The sequence below is a fragment of the Ochotona princeps genome, chromosome 2 (genome assembly GCF_030435755.1).
Source record: "Ochotona princeps isolate mOchPri1 chromosome 2, mOchPri1.hap1, whole genome shotgun sequence".
Classification (NCBI taxonomy): domain Eukaryota; kingdom Metazoa; phylum Chordata; class Mammalia; order Lagomorpha; family Ochotonidae; genus Ochotona; species Ochotona princeps.
The window spans coordinates 31,527,816-31,541,903 of record NC_080833.1 but is presented as its reverse complement, the minus strand read 5'-3'; the positions used below and the strand labels follow the sequence as shown (position 1 = coordinate 31,541,903).

The following is a 14,088-nucleotide window of genomic DNA, read 5'->3' as shown; positions in this document are numbered from 1 at the left end:
GAGGAGAGTCATGCATCTAAGTAGATCAATTTTGGAGCCTATTAGTTTTTGAAAGATACTTTTATGTTATTTGTAAATGTCTTTGGGGCAGGAATCTTATTCACCTAATACTTACATCTATCATATTGTATACAACAGAATTTACAAAACATATTCTTCAGTATTGTTGAATGATATAAATTACATGTCTGTTTTTTTTCTCATTTGTTAGGTGGTCACGTATTTCCTTTGTAGAGAATCTGTCTATAACTTTAACAGAAACCCCAGTACATTATTTATTTTTATTCTCTTAAAGTACTCATCACTTAGTATCTGCCTTGTCACTTGATTATGCATTGTTTCTCATCATACACCAAAATGTAAATATAGTGAGGGCCAAAACTGTTTTATGCTCATAGCACTCAGAGGATACTCAGTGAACATCTGTCAAATAAATAATTCAGATAATCAAATTACATATGTTAATTATAAAATACTGTGCCCATGTTGTTAGTAAATAATACTGTAGTCACAGTAATTCTGACCCCAAATTTGGACTACATTTCTCAATTGTGCCTTCTCAAGGATGCTATACTGATACTATACCTCATTAATATAAATATATCACTGTTGTAATTGTATCCTGTTAGTCTCAGATCTGTGCTTATCTTGACTGAAAGCTCTGTGAATTTAGAATCCATGTCTCTCTTGTTCTCCCAGCATTTAATGTAATTATTTGCATTTGGAGATGTGTATTTACTGGATTATGGCTATGTGTGCAATCTTCTGAGATAAATATTATCTCTAGCTTTCAGATGATTAAACTGAGGCTTAAAAGAAGTAAGTAATTTTCCTATAGAAAAACTTAAGTTGACACCTACATATAACATTCTTTCAATCACACTGGTAGTTTCTATATACAACTTTTTAAGCAGAATTACCTAAGAAACTTTCAAAATGGTGCCTAGTGAGAGCTTTTGAAGGTTTTGTTTTGGGCTTAGTGCTTAATGCCAGGAGATGGCAAACTGCTGCTGGGGAGACAAATCTGGTTTCCTACCTGCTTTAGTACAAACCATTTATTCATCTATGTACTGTCTATAGATGCTTTCACACTTACAGTGGCAGAGTTGAATAGTTGTTAACAATGAACATAGACCTAGAAAGCATAGAATTCTTAGTATCTTGTCTGTTAGAGAAAGTTTGTGAGCTCCTGCTCTGTAATTTGCTGCCTGTCCTGTTTCTTTCCTTTTTCCTTTTTAAAAAATTATTTAGTTTTTTTTCATAGTACAGTCTCATAGGCTCAGGGATTTCCCCTTCCACTCCCTTCATTATCCCGTCTCCCTACTGTTTTCCTCCATATATTTACAATACTATTGTCCTTCAGTAACAGTCATAAGTCCATCATTCTGCTATTAGATTTATAGAATGCAAACTGATGTATTACTTTCCTGTAGCCCTTGACCCTTTATACTCTAATCAACTAAGTAAGATTATTTAAAAAAAAAAGAATGCAAACTGATAAAATTGCATGTCTCAGACAGAGAGATCTTCCATCCTCTGGTTCATTCCCTAGATGGCTGCAACATCCAGGACTGGGCCAAACAAACCTGGCATCCAGGATCCATGACCTTCATTTGAGTCTTCCACATGAGTAGAGGTGTCCAAACATTTGGGCTGTGTTTCCCTGGCCATTAGCAGGGAACTCAGTCAGAAGAGAAGCCAAAGCAGGAAACATTGTCCATATGTGATGCTAGCATTGCAAGTGGTGGCATTTCTCTGTTTCTCTCTCTTTCTCTTTTCTGTAATTTATTTAAAACACAGAATGACACATAGAGATATCTTTTGTCTACTGATTCACTCCACAAATGGCCACAATCACCACAGTTAGGTCAGGCAGAAGCCAGGAGCCCAGATTTCCATCCATGGCTCCCACATGGATGGAAGGGGCCTGTGTGCTTTGGCCATCGCACCCTGCCTTCCCAGGTTCATTAGCAGGAATCTGAATCAAAAGCACAGTTGACACTGGATGCCAAGGTTGTAAGTGGTGACTTAGCTAGCTACACCACAACATCAGCTCCATGTCCTGTTTCATTTGTTACTCTAATACTTAAAAAATATGGTAACCCCATATCTACCATATTCCAAATCCTTAATATTTGAATGTCTGACTTCATGATAGATATGATAGTAGATATGCAAGTATTCTTATTGAGACAATAAAAGTTATCTTATTTTCTAATTTACCTGATATTAAGGAACTAAGTCTTAGATAGTCCAAACTGCCAAATATAAGAGAAATACTAATTTAGGTATGGCTCAGGCCAGTCAATCATCACAGTGGAGTGGATTAATTAGAGCAAAGTGATTTCTTCTCATTTAGTTTGTAATAGTATGTTTTGTGAAAAGTCTGAGGTTTTTGTTCTCTCTATTTTGCAACACAGGGTTGATTACTAAAGCTTATATGTACAATAGAGAACTGTTATTAATACTCTAATAATTGTGGTACCCCCATGTTGCTATATTCTTTTTAAAAATATTTTTATTTGAAAGGTGGATTTGCAGAGACAAGGAGAGACAGAGAGAGAAAGAGAGATCTGCTATCCATTGGTTCACTCCACAAATGGTTTCAACAGTCAGGGCTGAGCCAGTGTGAATTCAGGAGCCAGGAACTTCTTCTGGGTCTCCCATGTGGGTGTAGGGGCCCAAGGACTTGAGCCATCCTCCTCTGCTTTGCTAGGCCATAAGCATGGGTCTGGATCAGAAGTGGAGCAGCCAGGAATAAAATCAGATCCAATATGAAATGCTTGCTACGCCACCTCATTGGCCCCTGCTATGTTCTTAAAACCAAAGTCTCTTGGATGTTTTTGGATACAACTCACTGTAATATAAACAATTATGTTAGACTGATCAAACCTCTAGACCAGTGCTGCCTAAAACAGTAGCTCTTAACCACATGCAGGTATCTAAACTTACATTAATTAAAAATAAATAATATTTACCATTTTAAATTAAAGTCTTTATTCACACTAGCCGCGTTTCAGGTGTTAAAAAGTTACAAGCGGCCACCTCATTGGTCTATGCAGACACAGAACATTGTATCAACACAGATACTAACTGGAGTTGAAGTCTGAGTCCAGTAAAATCTAAGACATACTATTTGATTTACTCTTTCATGTGTAAGATGGAATAACAGTTTACAGAAAATTTTTTTTTCATTGCAAATAGTGATGAATTGTGTTTAGTCCTTGCTCGAGGGCCTTTTAAGCTAAGAGAAAATTCTTCATAAATCCTGGTAACCTTTTAAAATCTTGATTTGAGTAAATATCCATCTCATTTACCATATGAACTGTCATGATGATTAATCATTGGCCAGTTCAGAAACTGTTCAGAACTGAAAGTGATTTTTGCCACATCTACTTGGCTTAGTTAAGGGACTAGTTTTAAACAAACTATAAAGTCAATGAAGTCTTGGTGTTGTGTTTGGAGTGATTTATATTTTATCATTCAGTGACTTGTTTTTATTCCAGCATCTAGTGCTTTTTGCATTGCCCAAAGGGGTCCTGTGCTGCTCCACCACAGAGGAAACTTCAAGAAATGCTGGTTTGCTACAGTGTTTTAGCCTGTGAGACTCTCTGGGATCTTCTTGACTCCATCATGGAGTCACCTCCAGGTGGGTATTAGGGAAATATTGGTAATTGGTTTAAACTTTGAATAAAGAATTTGTCCTTAAACTGTTTTCCTGTACTCAAGATAGTATCACCTTGACTATTATTTCTCTAGTGTTATGTGTCCTTTAAACTTTGAGAGACTCTTAAGTCGGCCTCTCAGATTAAAAGAGACTGTAGATTCCCCAACCTGTTCTTATTTAGTGTCATTAGAAAAAAGCTTCCTATGTCCCACTTGTCTCCAAATTACCAGATCATTATTATTTTGCACCTCAGAGCAATACAGCTGTGGATGGGATGGGAATCAGTCATTCTGGATGCTAAAAACTGTCATTTGACAGCAACAAGGGACCTCTCCCAAGAGTCAGGTTGTTCAAAAGGAATCTCCACATTCCCTTTCTATCACTTCTGTTTTTTCATGAACTTTCTGGACACTTCTTTGAAACATTGATATATTTTCCTTGGACATTTGGGGTCTCTACAGCAGTCAACATGAAAAACAACTCAGGTTTTCTTTAGATTCTTCAGATCACCTAGATTCTTCCCCTAATACTCATTTGGGGCCAAATAGGGAAAAGGCATTTTCTCATGCTCAAAAATGTGTAATGTTTAGTGTAGATTATGTCCCAGGAGCATTTTTTTTTTAAGTAAGTTGACTGTGATAGAGATTTCTATTTCCTTTACAGGCCATTTTACCTGGGACAAATACCTAAAAGAAACATGTTCAGTCCCAGCTCCTGTCCATTGCTTCAAGCAGGTAACTGATTCTCAACATTTTCTAGTAGGTGGGAGACAAATAGGTTTTTTTTCCGGTTCTTACATTAAAGCGGGAGCCCTTGGCCTTTTCACCACAAGACTCTGGTGTAAAGCTCTGTGGGAGGATCATTACTCAAGAGGTAAAATTTGGGGGTTGTAGCTTTGGGCAGCATTCTCTCCAACTTCATTCCAGGTAACACTCTTTTCTTCTTTACCTCTTGAGGATATTTTGTGTTACTGTGACTCTTAATTCAGAGAGATAGGATAGAGATCTGTACTTCTTAGTTCTTGGAATTAGAGCCATATTTCTATGCAGTCTTTCTGTAAGAACGTTAACACTGGATCACATTGTGAAACATTTTGATTGTTTTTCAGAGATCACCTAGAACTTTCCATGTAGACTCAAGCACTATAGATGTTGATTGTATCAGTATATGATAAGACTGGTAAGAAGTCCACTGGTACTAGACAGAGCTAAGTACCAGGAAACTAATCCTGTATCTCTTCCTTAACTAAATAATGGCTATCTCTCCATGTTTTACTTCAAGTTTAAATTTGGTCTATGTTTTAATTGAACATATACATTTAGAAATTATGCCCATTTGTAAGTAAATTCATACTTCTACCTGAAATGGTTTTAAAAAGACAAAAGGTACAATAAACCATGCAAATTAGGCAAAGCCACTGCAAATTAAGCAACAACCTAGTGATTTCTGAAAGATGGGAAACAAATGAATTTCCCTACAATCCCTGCCTGCTGCCTTAAAGAGTTTTTTAATCATGGCCCAGGAAAAGGGAGTTCAGTATAAGTTTGCGGATTACCTAATTCATGGAGAAGGATCACATAGTTCAGAGATACCAAAACTAACTAGAAAATGAAGGACTAAGTACTAGAGAGGAAAGAACTGGAAATAGAGAAAACTAGAAGTCTACAGACCATTCCCTTGATGTATTTAGGTAAGTACTGCTGTTCAGGACATGCCTGAAACAAATTACACCTCAGACCAAAGAAAAGCCCATCAAAAAGGATTAGAAGGAACAGATCCTGATATTGACACAGGGATAAAATAGTTCATGAATTTATCAGATTGCTTAGAAAATCTCATAATTCATTGGGTGTTACAATAAAATCCTCATGAAGATCTTACTCAGTAGCAGGAAATAACTATCAGTGAGGACTGCTGTAAAAGACTCAAAGGATCAAACTATTTGTAGTAACTGCATCTGGGAATAAAAAAAATAAGAAAATCTGTTTTGTAGGATTATAAGAATTTCCAGTAATTGTAAGAGTACATACATAAGGTGTTTTTGTTATTAGGTCTCTGTAAAAAATAGTTCTTAAGAATAGTAATAATATGCTATGGGGATAACATATATAAGTAAAATGTATGACAACAGTTAAAAAGCATGTTGGGGGAAAACCTAAGTATACTGTTGTAAAGTTTTTTTTTCTTTTTAAGTTTTAATTATTTCTATTGGAAAGGCCAATCAAATATATAGAGAAAGGAGAAACAAAAAGAAAGATCTTCCATTCACTTTCTGGTTCACTTTCTGTCTTGCTCTCTCTCTCAGTTATCTGCCTTTAAAATAAATGTAAAGAAACAGAAGAGCCCTAAAGACAACACTAAAGTAATTGAAAACAAATGGAAATAATATAGATTTAAGCTCAGTCATATCAGTAATCAAAATCTAAATGGTCTAAATATCCCAACTAGAAAACTGAGATTAACATATTAGATTTTTAAAAAAGACTTAATTATATACTTCCAGGAAAAAAGTTACATTACAAGTATTTTTAAAATTTTACTTCAAATGCAAAGAGACAGAGACAGACTTAATTTGCTGATTTATTCTCCAAATGCTCACAACAGCTAGGGCTAGACCAGGCTGGATTTGGGAGCCCAGAACTCAGTCTGGACCTCCAGTGTGAATGAAAGGGATCCACCTGCTGCCTCCCAGGAGGCACATTATCAAGAAGCTGGCATTGAAAGCAGAACTGGTATTCTAGCCCAAGCACTCTGATATAGGTGGAATGTTGGGTGTCATCCTAACCACTATACCAATACCTGCTCTTTATAAAAATATAGTAGGTTAAAAATAAAAGAATGGCATTTGAAATAATGCTGATACTAGCCATAATATCTTTGAAATGACTATATTAATATTAGAGTGTGGGACTGGCATGATGCATAGTGGGTAAAGCTGCCTTCTGCAACACTGGCATTCCATAGAGGTGCTGGTTGATTCATGTCCTGGCTCTTCACTTCTGACACAACTCCCTGGTGATGCATTTGACAAAAGAAGCAGAAGATGGTCCAAGTGCTTTGGCTCCTGTCATCCATGTGGGAGACCCAGATGAAGCACCTGGCTCCTGGCTTTGGCCTGTCTCAGCTCTGGCCATTGCAGCCTCTTGGGGAGAGAACCAGTGGGTGGAACAGCTTCGTCTATACAACTCTGACTTCCAAATAAATAAATAATTCTTTAAAAATGTATCAAAGAGGGCTCGGTGGCATGGCCTAGCGGCTAAAGTCCTCGCCTTGAACCCCCGGGACCCCATATAGGCACTGGTTCAATCCCGGCAGCTCCACTTCCCATCTAGCTCCCTGCTTGTGGCCTGGGAAAGCAGACAAGGACGGCACAAAGTCTTTGGACCCTGCACCCGCGTGGGAGACCTGGAGGAGGTTCTAGTCTCCTGGCTTCGGATCGGCACAGCACCGGCCGTGTAGTCATTTGGGGAGTGAATCTTCAGATGGAAGATATTTCTTTGTCTCTCCTCTTCTCTATATATATCTGACTTTCCAATAAAAATAAATAAATCTTTAAAAAATGTAACAAAGTATATTTCACAGTAAAGAATATTACCAGGATAGAGAATATAGTTCTATATCTTTCAACATTAAAATATAATATACATACAAAGAAATGCACATGACTATACAGACAGATAGGGTTTTTGTCCTCTGATTGCACTCATAATCAGTACCCAAACTAATAGTAAGATATTACTCGTACCCCCAGAGAATAATAAAGGGAGTATTGTAACAAAGAACTATAGTGGTAAAGTAATAATGAAGCATTATAAGCAAATCTATGGCTGTAAATTTGACAACTAAGATACTGAAAACAACACTTCTGGGTGGTATGAATTACCTCCAACTCATTCAAGAAGAGATAGAAACTGATATCATACTTCCCGTTACAGAAACTTTCCCACAAATAAATATTCTAGACCTGTCTTATATAAGTTATGGATTATTTCAGATATTTAAGAAAAAATGCTATAAATTCTGTATAAACTCTGTAGAATTTATTTTACTTATTTTATGACACAGCACCATTGGCTCTGGATTTAGGAAGGCCCCTCCCCCTTCCTAAATCCTTCCTCCCCGCACCGATTTTCCCTCCAGTATTACAATGGATAATCCTTGATGAACAGTCAGAAGTCCATAATTGTGCTATTGAAGTGTTTCCTAACATTGTAGGCATGGACAGTGTGTAGAATTTATTTATTTTTTTAAAGATTTATTTTTTATTTTCATTATAAAGTCAGCTATACCTTCAGTAGTTTGTGTGACAGCTTTACAGACCAGTATTTAAACATGTTGAAGAAACACTATGGAAATCATAGTTAAATGTAATTCAATTATCCTTAGAAGAAAATGTTATACCTGTATGCCTAGGGAGTTGAAAAACACAGCATTAAAAAGCATGTGACTGAACTATGTGAGGTAGTGTTGCTTTTTTAAAGTTGGTATTAGTCAATATTTGATGCTTCCATGGAAAGTAATTTTTTTTCCTTTTTACCTTCCAGTTTTTCTTTTGCATGAAACTTTTGCTAACTAATTCAGAGCTACTGTCCCTAGGTCAGCTATTTGAGTTCAAATCCTAGATTTTCAGGTTCCATTCAGAAAATGCATTTTACTGTTAGCCCGTCTAATCCCCGTGGTTTATTCTCCTCAGTCTTACACACCTCCAAGTAATGAATTCAAGATCAGCATGAAATTGGAAGCACAGGACCCCAGGAACACCACATCCACCTGTATTGCCACAGTAGTTGGACTGACAGGTGCCCGCCTTCGCCTGCGCCTTGATGGCAGTGACAACAAGAATGATTTCTGGCGGCTGGTTGACTCAGCTGAAATCCAGCCTGTTGGGAACTGTGAGAAGAATGGGGGCATGCTGCAACCCCCTCTGGGTAAGTAACTAGGTCCTCCCTAGTCAGTTAGCTTCCAAGAATCATGCATACTATTTGGGAAATCCCAGGTAAATGAACAAGTTATTCCCTGTTATGTTGTGCACAAACTTATTTTATTGTGACTTGATTCACAGAGAGTGAAGGATTACACACCAGACAGATGTTAAAAGAGTCTATTAAAGTGGAAAACCCATATGTTAAAGTTGTATATCCATATGCATATGGATATATATACATCACCATATATATAGCCACATATATACATTACTACACACACACTACCACATCACCCAAGATGACACATGCCACAGCAGTCAGTCCTGGGGAACTAGCAGCTGAACTCCTCTTGCTGGAAAGATAGGACAATTTTTTGTTTTTTTTCCCTACTTCTTAAGCCTAAAACAGCTCATGTTTGTGTGTCCCAGATTAGTGTGACCTCAGATTTGGCTAGCATCTGAAAACGCTCTAGTCTGGTTCGCATTCCCAAGCCTGTGCTCCAAATAACAGGAGGCTGAACAAAGACGACTCTTACTTGGTCCTGGGCAGAGGGCCAATCCTCCACCCAAGGACAGGCACTCACATTCCTTGATAGAACCATTTGTTAAAATGTATATAAGTCACCTTTTACCAACATCATCTTTTAAATATATATATATATATTTATTACACTAGGGACTCTTGTACCTAGTTTTTCATATGGTTCCCTATAAAAATTCCACCCAAACTGCAATGAACTGCAGTATATGAACATCTCCTTCTCTTCATTGACTTACAATATTCAAACTTCTATCAAAATTTTACTTTCTCAAACACAATACGTTATTCTTCTTCCTTTTTTGCCTGTACTCCTTTGTCCTGAGAATGAAAAGTTTTGCCGTTTAGTCCACCTCAAAAAAAGTAAAGTTTTCATCAAATTATAATGATGACAAAGGTTGAGCGAATCTGTAGGACAGATGGTTATTATCAGGGTTTATTTCTTCTCCCGCAAATTTTTGCTTGGTCCTTGCATGCTTCTTGGTTCCATTTTTACTGTTAGGTAAAATCTAAGTATTTACTTAAATCTAAAATCCCAGTAGGCTTTTCTATATCAGAGTCACTGTTTTTTCAGCTTCAGTGTACCTCATCAGTTACTCAGTTACCATTATAGTGAATCCAGGGAAGGTCAGCAAAGCATGGGTTACAGACTTCGGGCCAGCCATGCAGCCCTCAAAAAGCTGTATCAGATTGACAGTTAGGGAACCATGTAGTATTTGAAAGAACTCCTCAAGTGCTTGTTTAACATCATCTGCCATTTCAAGAAAATTACTTACAATATAAAGTTTCAACATACACAAACAAGAACACAATGAGTGTCTTATTGTTAATAACTATCTACCCATGGCCAGTCTTACTTTAGCTGTACTTATATATAGTTTCTTCTCAGGTGTGCCAACTTAGTGTCATTTTAAAATAAAATTTATATCTATTACAGACGAGAACTATTTTTTAAATTGGCACACAGTAATTATACAACTATAAGATGAAATATGACATTTTGGTACATACATAAAATATGTAATGATATGTCAAGGTAATTAGTATAAACATCACCTCAGACATTTATCATTTCTTTGTCTTGCGAACATTCAAATTCTTTCAGCTAGCTTTTTGAAATATAGAACTATTTTTGTCCATCATGATTATCTTATTATGCTGTAGAATATTATATTATTCAAATCAGGCTGTACCTTGTACCCATTAGCCATCCTCTCTGTATGCCACACTTCTTTCCATATGCCTTTCTTGACCTCTGGCAGCCAAACCATTCTTCTGTGCTTTACTTCTAGGAGATAAATGTTTAGCTTCCCCAAATCTTAAGAACGTGTGGCATTTGTTTTTCCTGCAATACTTTTTAAATATAATGATGATTTCTTAGTGTCAATAAATATTTTATAAGTTTTTAAAAATTCCTGACATACTTTTTCTTATTTTTTCTACTCTGATGGTCTCTCCCTCTTCCCTCCCCTCCCTTTCTCTTCCTTTCCCTCTTCTCTTTCCCTTGCTCTCTCTCTCTCTCTCTCTCTCTCTCTCTGTCTCCCAACAATGTCTTTGAATCAAGATCCGAATAAGATACACGTATTACCGTTATTATATCCCTTAAGTCCCGTTTAATCTGTTTTTTTTTTCCAGCTTGCAGTTTTTTTGGGGGGAGGGGGAAGCCTGAGTCATGTATCTTTGAAATTTCATACAATTGTGTTTTGCTTATTTATCCTTATGGTATCATTTAGCATGTTTCTCTGTCCTCCATTTCCTAGAATTTGATAGTTGGAGCTAGAGACTTAGTAAGATTCAGATTCGTTGTTTTTGTAAGAATATTTCACATGGAGTATTTATTTCTATTAGTAAACATGTGGTACGGTTGTCTCTTATAACATGACAATTGTTAATATTTATGATAAAAAGGAATTGACAGATTTTCTTAATGAATTATATGATATATAATCTCTTGTTATGACTCTGTTTTGTTTTTGTAATATAAAAAGAGCCCATAGACAGTACATAACCAAGTAGGAAAGGTTGTGTTCTAATAAAACTTTATTAACAGTGTAAAGATATCCAAACCTGCTAGCTGTGGTTGGTTGGCTTATGATTTAGATATGTGTTTATTATAGTTGTAAAATAGGAAATATTGATTCTGCCATTCCATCTACATAAACTAAATAGAATATTACTATTAAACCAACTATTTAGTTATTCTGAAATATGGTTTATGTAGGTAGAAAGTTTTGGTTGTTTATCCCCTTCATTTTCTGCCAATTTTCAAAATGATTAATTAGCTTACTAGCATCCCACAAAAGTGTTTGAGGAAAGGTTTTTGTTGTTGAATTTGTGTTTGTGTCTTTGAGTTTAGTACCATAAACTCAAGGATTTGTACATTATTTGCCATGTTTTATTCCATTGGGCTATTATCTACACTGATGATTGAATTGTCTCGATTTGCCAGTATCCTGACTTTTTAAAATAGCTCTCTTGTATTTTTGAAGTGTGAAAATGTTCCAGATACATCTTTTGCATTTCCTGTTCCATATATGGAATCAGCTTCTAGGAGCCTGGGTTCATTTTAGGGTAAAATAGGACTATAAGGCAAAAAGACAACATAAATGAAGAGCTAAAATACATAACACATCCATATTAGTTATTCCTTATATGTGTTTTTGGTATATAGAATCAGAAACTACATTTAAACTTTTTTTTATTAAGGCAAGTGGTAAATATATCATTGATTCATGTAGACATTTCCCACTAAGTTTCAGGATAATTGCCTACTTTATTTCTAGTATGTAAAATTTGTGTATTCTCTTTACCACAACAAAACTTGTTCTCCAGGTCAAGAAATTAATTTGCTTCATCGCATTATTAACATACAGCAGTCTCAGAATAACAGTATCAATACTACCATGATTATAATTGCTGCCAGTGTGGGATTATATGCGTTTTTCCTTACCCTCAAGGGAAATACAAATAATGTTTTACAAGGTCATTTGGTCATTTTTTTCTACTCTACTATACCACCAAATTGATAACTAAGGGTTAATTTATTACATTTATCATTTATTTTGGAGGATTGCTTTTTAAAATATTATTTTGCTCTATAAAAGCACAGGACATATACATTTTAAAAGTCAAATTTATAAAACAAAGCATATTCAGAAAAATCTCACCCTGTTCTTTCCTTCTGTAGCCATTTTCTTTTAAATCTTTAGTTTATTATTCTGGTGGTTTTTTTTTTTTAAGATTTATTTACTTATTACAAAGTCAGATATACAGAGAGGAGGAGAGACAGAGAGGAAGATCTTCCGTCCAATGATTCACTCCCCAAATGACTGCAACGGCCAGCGCTGTGCCAATCCGATGCCAGGAGCCTAGAACCTCTTCCAGGTCTCCCACATGGGTGCAGGGTCCCAAGGCTTTGTGCCGTCCTTGACTGCTTTCCCAGGCCACAAGCAGGGAGCTGGATGGGAAGTGAAGCTGCCGTGATTAGAACCAGTGCCCATATGGGATCCCGGCGCGTTCAAGGCGAGGACTTTAGCTGCTAGGCCGCTGCTCCAGGCCCTATTATTCTGTTTTTAAAGTATTGGCAAATATATATTGTGTATCTATATGTATATTTACCAATATATGCTTATGTAAGTGATAGCACATATGTAGTTTTTGCAGCCTTGCTTTTTTCTTTTAGTGGTATGTTCTAATGATGATTTCACAGTACTATGCATGTATTCCCATTCTGTTTCAAAGGTTTATTTGATTAATTTATTTGAAAGGCCAGATTACAGAGAGGGAAGGAGAACTACAGAGAAAGAGATCTTCCATATTCTCATTCACTTTCCAAATGGCTGCAGCCACCTGGACTAGGCCTGACTAAAGTCAGGAACGAGGAGCTTCAGCCTGGTCTCCCATGTGAGTGAAAGGATTCTAAGTACTTGGCCTATCTTCTACTGCTTTCCTTGGTACGTTTACAGAGAGCTGCATCGGAAGTGGAGCAACTTAGGTTTGAACTGGTGTCCGTATTGAATGCCAGCATTGCAGGCAATAGCTGAAACTAACTATACCACAAGACCAATCCTTCCTCATTCCTTTTTATACCTGCATGGAACAACACTATTCTTATGCTTCTTTATTAATCACTAATTTTTAAAATTTATTACCGTGAGTTTTCTTTAAAAAAATGTATATTTATTCCAAAGTCAGAGTTACAAAGAGAGAAGGAGAGGCAGTAAGATCTTCATTCCACTGATTCACTTCTTAGTTGACCATAATAGCCAGAGCTGAGCCAGGTTGAAGCCACGGGCTTCTTTTAGATCTCCTGTGCTTGAGCAACTTTCTACTTCTTTTCCCAGGCCAATAGCAGGGAGCTGGATCAGAAGTGAGGCAGCCAGCACCCATCATCAGTGGTGGTATCCATCATAGGTAGTGGCTTTATTCATTACAATACAATACCAGCCCCTCTTTCATCTTTTAGTTAATTGGTTTTTATTTATTTGAAAGGTGAAGAGACAGAAACAAAGATGCTCCATCTACTGGGTCACTCCCCAGAGCCCTACAGCAGCTGAGACTGGGACTTGCTAATGCCAGAGGTGGGAATTCAATCTGGATATCCCACAGGGTAGTAGGGACCCAAGTACTGGAGCCATCATCTGCTGCCTCTTCAAATGTACAATAGCAGGAAGCTGGATTAGAAGTAGAGGAGCCAGGACTCCTCTATAAGGGATGCAGACATCCCAAGTGGTGTCTGTAACTGTTTGCAATATTCCTTCCCCTTATTGATTTTTTAAAACCATCTTTAGAATATAGTTAAAATATAAGTTCTCGGAGGTAATAGTAACTATGTAAACAAAAGTTCTCCTGAAACCTGTAAATTATAAAAGGAAGCAGATCAAACCATATCTCATGCTTAAATATATGAATTAAGGAAACCACAAATGTAATTTAACCTGCTAGTGGATATATTAAAAA

The 14,088-nt window shown here is 36.6% G+C and overlaps 1 protein-coding gene across 6 annotated transcripts in view; it reads left to right on the top strand.

The window, feature by feature from the left end:
* Positions 1-14,088, top strand: part of SCMH1 (Scm polycomb group protein homolog 1) — a 188,664-nt gene that overhangs the window by 54,271 nt on the left and 120,305 nt on the right. For 4 of the 6 annotated variants that reach the window (XR_009247464.1, XM_058679670.1, XM_058679662.1 and 1 more), the window contains exons 4-6: positions 3,507-3,649; positions 4,331-4,401; positions 8,361-8,595. Coding sequence is in view for 5 of the 6 variants with exons in the window: in XM_058679670.1 (XP_058535653.1) it covers positions 3,574-3,649; positions 4,331-4,401; positions 8,361-8,595 (382 nt within the window). In the remaining variant the exon portion in view is untranslated. Of the gene's footprint in view, positions 1-3,506; positions 3,650-4,330; positions 4,402-8,360; positions 8,596-14,088 lie in introns of those variants that run through there. The other 2 variants (XM_004591523.3, XM_058679680.1) reach the window with 1 other exon arrangement.